Source organism: Stegodyphus dumicola, chromosome 12 (assembly GCF_044657685.1).
Source record: "Stegodyphus dumicola isolate Sdum_Otavi_A_Nest chromosome 12, ASM4465768v1".
In the NCBI taxonomy this organism is placed as follows: domain Eukaryota; kingdom Metazoa; phylum Arthropoda; class Arachnida; order Araneae; family Eresidae; genus Stegodyphus; species Stegodyphus dumicola.
The window spans coordinates 43798135-43812797 of record NC_140779.1 but is presented as its reverse complement, the minus strand read 5'-3'; the positions used below and the strand labels follow the sequence as shown (position 1 = coordinate 43812797).

At 33.4% G+C, this 14663-nt stretch overlaps 1 protein-coding gene across 2 annotated transcripts in view; it reads right to left on the bottom strand.

Moving 5' to 3' along the window:
• Window positions 1-14663, bottom strand: part of LOC118198978 (peroxisomal targeting signal 1 receptor-like) — a 159956-nt gene that overhangs the window by 70434 nt on the left and 74859 nt on the right. For both annotated transcript variants that reach the window (XM_085827671.1, XM_085827670.1), the window contains exons 5-6: window positions 11426-11588; window positions 7765-7888 (exon numbers count right to left, since the gene is read on the bottom strand). In XM_085827671.1, coding sequence (XP_085683797.1) covers window positions 7765-7888; window positions 11426-11588 — 287 coding nt within the window. The remainder of the gene's footprint in view (window positions 1-7764; window positions 7889-11425; window positions 11589-14663) is intronic.

The following is a 14663-nucleotide window of genomic DNA, read 5'->3' as shown; positions in this document are numbered from 1 at the left end:
AATTAATTACACATGACACAGTAACTCCAAGCAGCTTAAGCAGAAAGCTGATATAAAAAATTCCTCTTTAACGTGCTAGAAATACAACATTCACCAAAACCACTTGCATAGTAACACAGATGAATAACAAATAAAACAGCAAGCATAATAACTCATATGCATCATCTTAACTATATTTATATAGACCAGGGTATGGGTTTGGTATAGCACAAGTTTTTAGAAACTTTGGGGAAAGATCTGTCACCAAGGCCTGTAAAGAGTTTATCTAATGTGTCACTTATGCTTTTTTACATTCTGAGCATTGCCACTGTCAGAGCAATAAAATCAATTCCATTCAAGACACACAGATATAAAAAATATATATGACCACAAGTAAAAAGTTAATAAATAACCAAACGATACAACATTGCAATAAAAAGTATTTAAATATGGATAGATATACAGAATGCCCACTTAAGTCCGGTACCACCAATTTAACTGCAGAATGGCTGTAACAAAAAAGTAATAAAAAAAACAGTAATAAAAAAAGGTATCTAGACATAGTAAAAGTGGCTATGCACTACTAGGTGAAAGCGCTTACAGAACCACTCAATGAAAAACAGTGAAGTTAGCATTCCTATCTCAAAAATCTGATGTGAACATCACGACTTATATGTAAGGAATATTAAATTATACACAATTTTTCTTGTACTTCATTTAAACTTATTTCCTAGAACTTCACCACAGATATATTTCTCATTCAATTTAGCTCTCATTTCGCGACAAGGCAAAAATATATAAAACCTTAAAATAGCTTTATTAAAAATTGAAATAGTGAAAACTATAAAAAAATACAGTTAAAGCAATTAAAAATACAATTTTTACAATTCAAATTAGAGTTTCTATGCAAAAACAGGCAATCAGCCAATGGGCAAGAAGGCAGATTTTTCAATGCACAAAACTGAAAGTTTACTTTTGGTCTCACTCAGCAAAAAGACACTGAAGGTGCAGAAACTGACTTGATTCACTATTCTGCCAAGTTTCAAATGTAAATACACTGGTTACCATAAATTAAGGAAAAAACATGATTACTGAAAAAGTTACATGTAGAATTTTATGAAACTTACCCACAATATACAATACATAATAAGGTATCAAATAACATAAAAATAAATTACTAGACAATTATGGTAGTATAGAAATTAGCACATGTATAAAATGAACAAATCGAAGGTGTCAGTTTGTTATAGGAAAAGTACCTTCAATATGGAATATGGTCGCCTCTAGAAGCAATACAGCACATACAGCGATGTGTGATGCTTTCAATTATGCGGTCTATTAGTTCCATAGGAAGCAAGAGCCATTGCTCTTGCAAAGCAGTTGCAAGCGCGCCAAGGATCTGAGGGAGCGGATTGAGAGCAACTAGACATCTCTCTAAAGCATCCCAAATGTGCTCGATAGTATTCAAGTTTCCTGTTGAAGATAATCATCTATGATGCGAGCCCTGTGTGGTCTTGGATTGTCGTCCTGTAACAGGAAAGCCTCACCTATTGCCCCGGCACATGGGCGCATATAAGCACCAAGGATGTCATCTCTATAAACCGAAGCATTCACGGTTTCCATTGGAAAGACATGGAGGTCTGTGCGTCCACCCAAAGAGATGCCACTTTAAAAACAGACACTGCCTTTTCTGTATGCATCTCTTTAACGAATGTTTGACAGATGATAATAGGTTCCAGGTACTCTCCATATCAAATAATGCCTACTATCGCTTTCTAGACTAAATCTGGACTCATCTGTAAAGAGAACCATCCTCCACTGATCAGGCGTCTAGTGGACATCATGTCGTGCCTACTGCAAATGGTCCTTCCTATGGCATGACGTAAGCAACACGCAAATGGCTGGTCGTCTCGCACACACATACAGACCACCTTCATGAACCCTTCTACGCACAGTTGACGTTGACACCAACCTTCCGGTGGCTGCAGCAAGGGAGGATCAGAGAAGAGTCGGAGTAGCGGTTCTATTCCTGCGTGTGAATAATGTCAAATATCGGTGATCGGTGCTCGTCGTAGCAGTTGGCCGTCCTTGGCATAACCTCCTAGATGCCAAATCTGTGGTTTGAAATCGCCTCCAAAGTTATGAACCACAGAAGGACTCATATTTAGCCATCTGGCCACTTCTGTTAGACTTTATCCTGCCTCTAGTCTCCCAATGGCTTTCCATCGTAATTCTGCAGGCAAATGATGCCTGGAGGTCATTGTTATGAATTGGCTATCTCAGATTTCTGATGTCACTATCACAGTGCAATATAAGGGCTTGCTCTCAAACATGGACTTTAATTCTCCTCGCAGATGACGTACTCCGAGTGCAGCGCCACTAATTTGCATATTGCAGTTTTACTCAGATACTCTTACTTGGCAACATATTCAAATTTTACACGATATCACTATTCAAATTTTACACGGCTTATTTTTGAAGTAGTTATCGATAATTTTGTGATTTTTCCTTAATTTATGATAATCAGTGTAAATATGGATCCTATGACAAAAAAATTATTAGCATCACTGTCATCATCATCATCATTTTCATCAGAGCAGATTTTGTTCATTATTCACCGTTCACTCTCAACAATGCACTAACTGCGATAGACTAAAGGCCCGTCTACACGAAACGATTTTCTCGGTCAACTTTCTCGTAGAGCAACAATTTTAAGGATGTGGCATGCATCAAAAATCGGTCATGTTCTCTGCCACGATTTCAGAACTGGTGTTCACTGCTCACTAGTGTACGATAAAATCGGTGTCTCTAGTCAATAAGATTGCTTTGAGATATCACGTGCTTTTCTCCTCATTTGGAATAATAAACATGGCTGCATTTCGTTGGAGCGAAACTCAAATTTTTCAACTAATAGATTTCTATAGAGAAAATGTTGTGTTGTGGGACACGAGTAATGTAAATTTTAAAAATAAAAAATTAAGGGATTCTCTTATTTTGGCAAGCTTTGTCTTCTCCATTACTTTATATATTCAAATATTTTCTATTCGGGGTGAAAATTATTTTTACTCCCCCAAGAAAAGTTCTAAAAATTATTAATGCTGCCATGTCACGGGTACTAGATGAAAATATTCAGAAACTACTTGAAACTATGGTTGCACTTATTGAAAAAATTCAGAAAGCAAAATCTCCAGTCGAGAAATTACGGGCCGATTTAAAACAGCGCAGAGACTCATTGACTTTGCAGAAAATGGGAGTTAACCCCTTCGAGCCGGGTAGCGAAAACGCGCGCTTATCACAGAGGCTGGCAGTGTCTTCCGCGAGCGTCTCTCCAGGGCCGGGGGCTTTTTTGCTACTAAGCCTAAATCCATGAAATCTCCGAAGTATCAACCCATTGTTTAATAATGCTCTATAGAGTATTTAAACGGCTTATGCTTTATAAATATTTTATATATATACTTTAATTACCTTATTTCTTGTTTAAATGCATATTTTACACATTTTATTTTAATTACTCACCATTTTATGACTTTTAACATTATACATCTGAAAACTAAATATATTACTTAAAAATCTCTTTTCGTATGACACACAGTCCTACGTTACATTCCTTGAACTCGTAATAACTCATTTGCCGTTTTGGAGGATTTTTCCGGGAATGTGAACAGACGAAGCATCGTCGTCTCATTTTCTTATCAGTCTCTTCTGAACAAAGTTTTGGAAAATGTCTTTCAGTTAATCTTTCAGAATCAATATCAGAATATCAGAATTTCAGAATCAATATCTGAAATATTTTACGTCATTTCTGCTATTTCATGCTCTGTTAAACATTTTCGACGCTTCGACATTAACAGAACAGAAAAACAGAAAGAATTCACGTCTAACAAGATCTAATTATTTTCTAAAAACTGAACTGTAAACCGAAATACTCAACGCTTTAGCGCATATAAAACTTCTACTTACAATAAACAACTACCACGTGCGAATAAAGTGCGATTTAAAGAGACGTCATAAATCACGCCATTCAGAAACATTTCGTTCCCAGTTTGTTTATATAATCAAAAACACGTGTATGTGAGTCATGCTTCTCTCATTTCGAGTAGAAGGTCTAATCTTACATGTATCTGAAACCATATGGACATACAGTGCCATCTTGTGGCAGAAATTATAGTTTGAAAAACGTTCCAAGGTAGTGGCACAAATACGTGACATTCGGTAGAAAACGCAACAATGCTGTGGCACGCCTGCGTGTCGGCCGGTAGATAAGTGTGTTCGTTGCTGGCACGTATACGTGACAGTCGGCACGAAGGGGTTAATCGGGTGAAGAAATACATAGCTTTTCCGACACCTCCTACATGAGCAATCATAGTTCAGTGGTAAAGAGCAGAGCAGGTTGTACATTGGGATCGTGGATTCGATCCCCCACCCTAGTTTTGGACTTTCTGCGCCTGCAAGGACCTTTTTAATTTCCTTTCTCCATCACTAAATTCGAACTGCATGACATAAAAGACACTTTTTAATTTTTCGCCTATGGGTGTGGTGTTTATCGATTTTTAACGCCTTTCTTTTTATTTTTCGAATGGCCGTTGGCACGTGTTTTAGATCTACTGGTCAAAAGAAAATCACAAGTCACAAACTCAGTTTTGTGTTAACTGAGTTTTGCAAAAACAGATTACAGCCCAATTTAATATAATATTGCTAAATTTTATTAGCTAATTAACTGATAGAGTCATATGATCATAGTTTTCAGACTGTATTATTTATTTAATTACGCTGATATTAGTTTTTTAATGTTCAATAAATATACTACTTAAGACTTTGCACCTTTATGATATTTCTTATTTGAAATTTTTGCACAGAAATTACACTGTTGCTTTAGTAATGTAGTAATCTTTATTCTTTATTACTACTTTTTACTCATATTGGTTTGATATTCATGACATTATTGTCTATTTATTCATTAATAAAGGTTTTGATTACTTATTTTTCCTGAATAGCCCAGTAGTTTCTTTTTCCCAGTAGTTACTTATTTTTTCTGAAACATGGTTATTTTATTATTTCAAGATTTAAGTGCACAAATAGGAGTGCCAGAAAATGAAATTTAAAAATAAATAAATAAAATAGAAAAGGAGTAATCTGTGCACTCAGTACATACAGGAAAAGCTTTTTTTTTTTTTTTTTAATTTTGCTGTAAATTAAATTTAGCAAAAAATAAAAATCACGCGGCATCATCCGTAAATACTTTCCGAATTGCACCGTGTCTTCAATACGCAACTCCCAGAGCAGGGTATTACGAAGGCACCATGAATTTTTCCTCGTTTGACACAATTTCTGGTTCAAACGCATTTTCTTTTTTTTCCCCCTCTTTTGTAGCAGTAGCTAAGTTCAAAATTGTAGCTGTATCTATAGTAGCAATTTAAAATAGTCGTCCATCATTTTGACACAGTGTGACAGTGTAAGGGTGGGAACACTTCCTATCACAGTGATTGGCTGAGTGAATTCCTGTACTAACGAGAAAATCGTTCCATGTGGACAGGCGAGCTATCTCAAATATTGTCACCCGGCTAAGTCGGCCGAGAAAATCGCTACGTGTAGACGGACCTTTAGAGATTCTTTAATGCACTCGACGACCAACTCGGCGCTAATCTTCGAGACACTCGCTCAATGACTGACTATCAGCTCGCTAGATGAAGCACACACACACTGCAGACCAGCAGGGTTTATATAGTTTTTGGCTTGTGTTCGACAACATTCTGGGCGAAAACGATAAGAATTCATTCCAGAAAGTTCTCCATCCGTCCATGGCATATTGCCAATTTTGCCGCCAAATGGGCAATTTATTGCCAAATGTGGCAACCCTGCCTTCCCTTGCCATTTTATGGCAACCCTAAACCAGCTTTGCAAGGAAGCTATTTTACCGCGCCTGGACATTTCGTAACAATATTTTGCAATGCATGTTGCAGGGAAGCTTAGTTTTCCATTCTTTTTCTCATGAACAGGAGTGCTATAAAATATCGATGGAAATAGAACTGCTTAATCCTTTTTTTTAGTCAGGATATTTTTCTGTAGTTCCAATATTTAAAAAATAGACAAAAAGGAAGAGGAAAATAAAGATTAAAAATTTGTCCATAATTTTCAAGAACTAAACTTAATTTCAATTACTCATTTGCATCTTGTTTATACCTTTTTCACAATAATATGCAAGTTTCTAAATCCCTAAAACAAATCAGTTTTAGATAATTTTAAACATTTTTAGTTACATGCAATATTATTATAAATATCTTCAGTTATAAGTAGCTTGGCCTAAACATTGTCTAACTGGGAAAAAAGGCAATTTTTCTTGATATCAGTCACTTCTGTTACATGAAATTTTATATCCTTTATCTCTTTCTCAATAACGAATTACTGGAAAAAGTGTTGTTTTTGTTAATTTATCACATAGAAAACTGTTTGGTGGTGCATGCAAAACATGTTTGTAGAATTCTGTTTGGTTTCTGCTAAAAACATCACAGTAAAACCCCCATAGGGAAAAAAAAATAACACAGAAAACAAGACAAATAGCATAGTCATAGAAAACATCATGGCTGGTAGGGATAAAAGGAGAAAACTTAATAGCTAAAAAAACAGAAGAAAAAAGGGGGAATGTATTATCATCGCAGAAATAAACTAGAGACAAAATTTCATAATTTGAAAACACTGCCATACGAAATGTCATGGTATTAAAAAAAAAAAAAAAAAAAAAAACAGCTGCAAACGATGAAGTAAGTGACACCAAATTTTAGATTATTTCTTGCGAAAAATGGCTGCCTCAAATTAAATAAGTGAACCTTCTTGTGGACACTAATATCAATTTTCAACACAAGCTTCTCTAAAAAAGACAATTCTACACTATAAGACCAAAATCATCTGGAATTGTGAGCAATTGTTTTAGAAAGGCTTAACCATTTAAATAAAATGATAAGGTGGTTGAAACCTCAGGTAAGACTGTTTAGGTGTGGTGTTGAGAATTTTTTGCTAATGGATGAGTGTTCATCTGCACCAAGCATCTCTAGTGTCAGAACACTCAGAAACAAAAGTCATCATTGAAATAGACAGCTAGCTTACACACCAGATTTAAACCTGATTCAGTACATGTTGGATAACTTAAACCACTGAACTGCAATATGTCTAATGCCTCCCTGGATCCTGCAGGATCTGAAAAGTGCACTTTCAGAAAACTGACAAGAAATTATACAAGACTTGATCATTAGTTTGGTAAAGATATGAGGTTTGTATTTCGGCTAGAGGTAATAATATACCATTTTAAAGAAAGATTTCTTGGAAAACATGCGAGATCATTTTTTTATTATTTTTTAATTTTCTTACACTTGACTTCAAATTCAACATCTACTGGTAAACATAGTAATTTATGTTACTATGTACTAAATATGTATATGTTACTATATAATGTATATAGTAATTTATGTTAAATAATGCTTTGTACAAATTCTATTTAATTATTTTGCAACAAATGTTTGGAATAACGTTTTTGCAGCAACATTCAGTATCTGTCACTATCCTTTAATTCTGTGCACTTTTATTTCGGCACCACAAATTTTTCAACCTGGCTAACAATACATAATGATGTTCTACTATAACCTTGAAAGACTTTAAAAGCATTTTTGATAAACAGCATCAATTTATTTAAAACTTTCCAACGCTTTTAAAATGTATCTGAATCATGTTTAATGGAAGGAAGAAGGGGAGCAGGTAAACAGAAAATAAAAATATTTTTTAAAAAAAACCTACCTTAGATTCTGATATTTTAGGATCTGTGACAGAATCAGATAAACCAGTTGCTATTTCATTAATTTCACTACAACTCTGAGCTTTAAAGTTTTGAGCCCATTCATTGCCTAAGGGACGCTGATTTCTGCAAGATAAATAAATAAGAATTTAAACATCATAAAACTTTTAATACTGACAAACATTTGTTATAAAGAGTTATAGTGCATTTGAAATGGTCAATTTTAAGCAATGCTGGGTTAGTCTGGTTTTGTTTCTTTGATTACGGTAAAGGACATCAGAGCTATCTGCTTAAGAGAAAGGATGCCTTTGTGAAAAAATGTGGAAATTCGCAAAAACACCCATACAGCCAACCCATTCACCTGAAATCAAACCCAAGTTAAATTATAAGTTTAGTGACTTTACTGCACAGTTGCTACCAGTAATGCTGGAAATAACCACTGAATTACTAGTATGCAGCCACTAATATTGCATGAATATCATATACTTGGTAACTTGTGATTGATAAACTGTGCTGTTCAATTGGCTAGGCATTACAGTATTGTGTTTATATTGAGCTATCAAAGTAAATTATGGATTTTAAGACACTTCAGGTAATTTTTCTTTGAATTCAACCTAGGTAGCATTCTAAAATGGATAATACTAATCATCACAATCTGATAAATGCTAAATAAATGCATCATCCACAGCTGGTTTGAAATGTTTTGTGCAGGCAACATCACTTGCAAATGAACCATATGGACATTGACCATAATCTTATGCAAATACTCTTATAAGGCAAACTGTGGAAGCTAATCCCCCAAAATTGCCCTTAGGATAGTTGAGAAATTTAATATCTATTATTGATACTAATTGCACTGTACTTTGACACATGGCTGTAACAGACAAGATACGGTGGACAAGTCAGATACATTGGTATTCTACAATCTTAATCGCATGAACAAGGCATGTTAAGTAGGAAGTTTAACTCCCTCACACTGAGGAAGAATAGGGAGAGAATTTGCTTTGAATTGTTAGCTGCAACAAGAAAGGCCTAGGGAAAAAAAATGTCCCTGGTCAATTAAGTCTTTGTATGTGAAGGAGCATTTATAGTGCTTCCCAAATTCACCCCTCCACCCTAAGAAAGTATTCTTATTGTGTGGTAATGTTATTCTATTATCATTTACCATGTCTTTCTCACATATAGTGAAACAATATAATAAAACAAATTTACCTGAAGTAGCTAATCAAGAGACATAATATCCTTATGCAACAAGACACTCGTTCCCATATATCATAAAATATCCAGCTAATATCACATTAGGCCACATAACCCTTGCTTACCAACCATATTCACAAAATCTATGGCTGAACAAGAAATGATAGCAACAACCGAAATCCCTATTAATACAGTACAAATCCGAGATCCGGACGTCCAATGTCTGGAATGATCGAAAATACGGTCCTCAAAGTCACCAACAGTCTTTTCTTTAGGAAATTTTTTTAATGTTTTACGCATACGCATTTGATTTTTTTCACTCCATAATAAAACATCAGGAGAGTCTTGATTCTTAATTTTACTTTGGCACCGAATAAAATACAATGTTACTGAAGAAATGATCATTTTAGCATAAATTTGTGTGATCAATAATTTAGCCTGCTTGGCATACATCTCAAACCAAAACATTCTCCATAGAAACATCATTGATTTTACACCTATCAATATGGTATATCCCTGACGCCATCATTCCAAACCATTATTTATTATAATTTGGTTTCATAACTACATGTTTATTAACACATGACAACTTGAGTAAAACTCATACAGCAATGCCTAAACAATTTTTTTTAATTAGTAATTGAATAACAAAGAGTATACAAACCTTTTACATTGACATTACGCTTGGCTATGATTACAGTTTAAATTAAATGCGCTAAATGTTGACGAGGAAAAATCTAACAAAAATTTCTTTCCATATGCTCAAAATAGATTTTGTTAATGATGCTCATATGCCAAAAGATGACACTTGGTGTTATTTGAATTATGAATAACTGATTTTCCTATTCACATAAACTCAGAACCCAAGCCAGAGCTCGTTCGGCCTCAGCAGACAGCAGAATTTAAGGAACACAAAATTTTTGGAATTAAGAGAAGCACTTTGTAACAAAATTAAGAGATCATAAAATTTTTAGAACTTAGGGAAAGCACTGGGACCCAAACTTAAGGGTCGGCAAAAATTTAGAACTTACGAAGGCTCTTGGTAGCAGAATTTAGGACTCGCAGTGACAGCATCAGGAGCCAAAATATCTAGCGCCAGCCTTCAGTAAGCTTAAGTATATGAGGGACTTTATTTATTCAGAATTCAGCCTTAAGCATGTGCAAGAAATAGACGTTAATATAATAAATAACTAAAATAATACAATTTTAGGCTTAATTGTCTCAGTGTATGATAGAAGCAAGACAAAGTTTAGCGGAACAACTTGTCTTTCGTCGACAATTTCATGATACAAAGCCAATAATGTATAGTGGACGTGTTAAGCTAGGCTAAAATTACACTTAACTGATTCTAAGAAATTTCAGTTAATATAGCTGATTGCGCTGCTCCTTAACTTTCTGATTTGATCCACCTTGTTATTTTTTGCAGGCTGTCATTATTACAGCAATTTTATGAAAACTAAAGTTTGAACTTCCACTTACGTAAAAGAGTTTCTAATTCTGGAGCTATTCTAACAAGACATACAAAGGGAAGACTTTGATGTGCATTAAACAAAAAGTAGAACTGCTACAAAAAATGGAAAATAATATGACATAAGAAAATATACATGATATAAGAAAACAGGAAAAGGAACTTTTTCAATTTTTTGTGGATTCCGATATCCCGCTTACAATGAATAATGGAAAAATTATTCGTTATACTAGAAGTTACGATCGTGACAAAGTGATGCTTGGCATAATTTATGGCCAAATATCATATTTCATGGTGAGGATGATGAAAATGATAGCTGTAAATTTGGAGGTTTTCAGATATTGCAAACCAAAGATAAAATTTTCCAATTAATGGATTTTGTAAAGAAATGTGGAGAAGCGGTAATAAATGAATATGATATAACAAATTTTTCATTGCGATGACTATGTCCCAATCATCAGTCAATTCATGGATGGCAAAATCTGTAGTATGATTCAAAATCCAGAAAATACCGCTACCGATAGTAAAGAAAGTGACAGAGAGGTGATTGTAAATGTAAAAATTTGATTTCTAAGTTATTTGAATTCTTGACACAGCAATTACAGGAATTTAACAATGGAACTTTATGACTGGGCAAGAAATTATGTCTACAGAATTAAAGAGAAAGTATTAGCATAAAAAACAAACTCAAAACAGCTTACATTGAAAGAAATGTTTAATAATGTAAAGAAATAAATATTAAGCTTTTTTTCCCTCTGTAAATTTTGATACCCTTTAAATCATAAATGCTTCATTATTTTGTATTTTTAATTTTATAACTTCTACATGCCATCTTAATAGATATAAACAGATGATCTAATATCTGGAAAAACCCCAAATCCGGAAACACTTAAGTCCCAACGAGTCCGGATCTCGGACATCCTACTGTAATTACTTATAAATGCCAAATCTGAAAGGAGGAATTCACATAAAAAGAGAGAATAAGGCTAAAATCTTACTGTATATCTTGCTCAGATGTTATCAAAAATTCATCACCCCATTTATTATCGAAAGACTCAGAATCTAAAGCATTTAATCTATTGTTTTCATACGCAAGATTATGTGAATCTGAATAAATTTGCCTCCAGACGTTTTCACCAGAAAAATCTTCAACTTTTTCACCTGGAAATAAAAAAAATTTGTAGAAAACTTTCAGAAAAGATTAGAAAATGACAACTTTCACATTTTCTCAATAATCATTGATAAAAATAATAAAATTCATATAACAACCTCAATAATTACTCTAAAAATCAAATATTTTGCTCATCATAATTATCATAGTCTATATCAATTTGTTTTCAATTTTTTTTTTTTTTTTTTTTTTTTTTCCCAGGGCTTAAATTTTAAAAATAAGTTGTAATATAAACAGGATACTTAATAGCACACAGAACATAAAACAGTGATTAAAAAAGGCCAAGACAAACGCAGTAAGATTTAGAAATAAACGCAGTAAGAAATAAAAATTTTAAATTAAAACATAAAATTAATGAAGCAGGAAAGGAAAGCAATTAATTGTGAGATATAGCTCATATTGAAAATATATACAAAACATCATCTCTTTTATTATACATATTAATATTCATTATACATAACTTGAAGGTAGATTTTTTTTTAACAGAGTGTGTGTGTGTGTGGGATTATGGCAAAGCCTAGAGGGCTATCTGCCTAAGGGGAGGGATGCCTTCGTGGAGGACTTTCTAAGGGAAACTGGCTCGTATACACGTTACACATGGGGAAAACCACGAAAACGCCCATGCAGCCAGCCCGTTCGCGGGATTCGAACCTCGGACCGAACTACCAGTGTTCAGCGACTTTACCGCTCGGCCGCTGGTGGGCTTTTTTTAACAGAATATACTTCTACAAAACAACTTCATGACATAGTTTCATACAGTTATACTCAATTAGTTAGCTGGTTCGTTGGTGGGTATCCTGAAGCATAACCTGACCAGAGTGTAGGCAAAAAATGTATGGTTATGTCTGTGCTCTCATTTAGAATCAGCATAAAAATCATAAATCTCACAGCAATATTATGTTGATAAAATTTTATGAGGGGAGAGTGAAACATTAGAATCATAAAAGCAATAAAATAATGGACTATTGTATATTTATTAATGTAATGAAATAATTCCAATGACAAGATGGATAAAGAAATATAAAACCAGGTAAACTCTCATATTGTTAAGAGTAATATTTTACATTCAATTCAGATTAAGTGATAAAGCCCAATCTTTCTTAAGAACTAAAAGAGATTAAAACTAATAATTTTAGTTGTAATTAAAAGGTAAAGACTGAGATGAGAACTATTAAAATTCTTCACATGAGGTCTTGCCAAAAATAAGCATTTTAGCAAAATGTGATTGATGCATCAAATGAATAATACTACAATTCGAAAATTCAGCTTCACTCTCGGCTTTTAACCCTCTCGCTACGTATCCTGCGGTTTCCACAGGCAATGTAGAAGTAGTAAAATTTGCGCAACCTGCAGTTTTCATGGGGATGCATTTGTACTGTTCCGTTATCAGGAATGGGTTAAGAAACGTATATGTGTATGCATACATGTATGTGTTCATGTAAGCATGTATACATATACAAGTACAAATGTATCTGTGTATATACATACATGCACATACATAACAAACACAAATTCATATATTCAGACATTTCTGAAGCCGGTCCCAATAACAGGAAAACCATGTATTTTATTTCTTTCTTTCTTTTTTTTTTTTTTTTTTTCTTCTGTCTACTTAACTGTGCAACCTGCTCTTTTCCTATTCGTGGTTTCATTTCAGCTTTTCTGTAATGTTTAATTGTTTATTCAGATCTGGGTTAACATGATGGCATTATCTGTCCATATTTCTGCGAATATACAAGCATGATTTGCAACATTTTGTGTGTTCTTCTCAAAGCTCAAAGATGTCTGTAGTTCAACTCTCAATCCCATGAGACTAATTGCTCAACATTTTGCTGCCCGTATACCCCCAATTGCATTAAGAAACAACCTTGTACACAGTGTTTGTTGCTAAAAAGGGTCTGAAACTGTCAAAAAGATTTGCAAAGAAACGCTAATTTGGTACAAAGATTGCAAAGGTAAGACTCTGCCTTGAGCTTTGTTTCGAAGTTTATCATAGTAAACTTCATTTCTAATAAATATTTTGTACGTATTTTGATTATTTTTAATAGTATATACATTTTACCTTTGTATTTCATAAAATTTAACCATGAATAATTTTCAAAATTTTGATTTCACATAATTATTCTTCAATTTCAATTTTTTAACAACCTTTTTTATAATCCAAATATATATTGAGGGGGGGACTCTTTTACAAAAAAACTTTTTTTTGTATTTTAACTCTAAAATATGAGTAGATTTTAAATATATAATAAAAACATGCAATTTTTGAACCTATTTTGATAAAAAAATTATGCAGCGAGAGGGTTAATGGTTAACTGTGTGTAACTCAGTGACAGATTCTAAGATGAGTTAAAAGGGCCTTCTCCTTCCAACTTCTCTTCACCTACTACTACTCTACTCTAGGCATTATGCTTCTTAATCAATTATTTACTTGCAAGTTCTATTAGTCATTGCCAAGACTTGATTACTATTTTAATCTCTCAAAAAAAGAAAATTACAAACAAACAAAACAAACAAACAAAAAAAAAAAAAAAAAAAGATTAAAAAAAATCTGAACTGTTTCAGATTTTAAATTACGTACAAAGAGGCTTTTTTTTTTAACATTTTATGTGTTACCTTTATTTAGTTAATATCATGTTCTTCGCACTTAAACCATAAAATTTAGTTCAAGAGCTTTATCGAAAAATAATTTTAAATTGAGCATTTCTTTAGAATTTCAGATACAAAGTCTCACGCACTGGAGATAAAAATGTTTTTTCTGTACTACAAACATTGCCATTTCTCATTTGTTAATCAAAAATTCGTTGAGGTTTTAAAAAATATGTAATCGATAATAAAACAAATTCCAAATTTGGGCTTTCAGATGCCCATATTTGCAGTAGGATTACGTCATTCAAAATTGGATGGCTCTAAATACCATTGTTTTATCACAATGCTAGGAACATGATTTATGCAGATTGTTCATTATTTAATTTCTTCAAATATAATGTAGGGCAATAATATTTGGTGGCAATAGCTTGAAAAGCGATACAGCCATTTATAGAGTTTCAATGCAAAATCGCAAA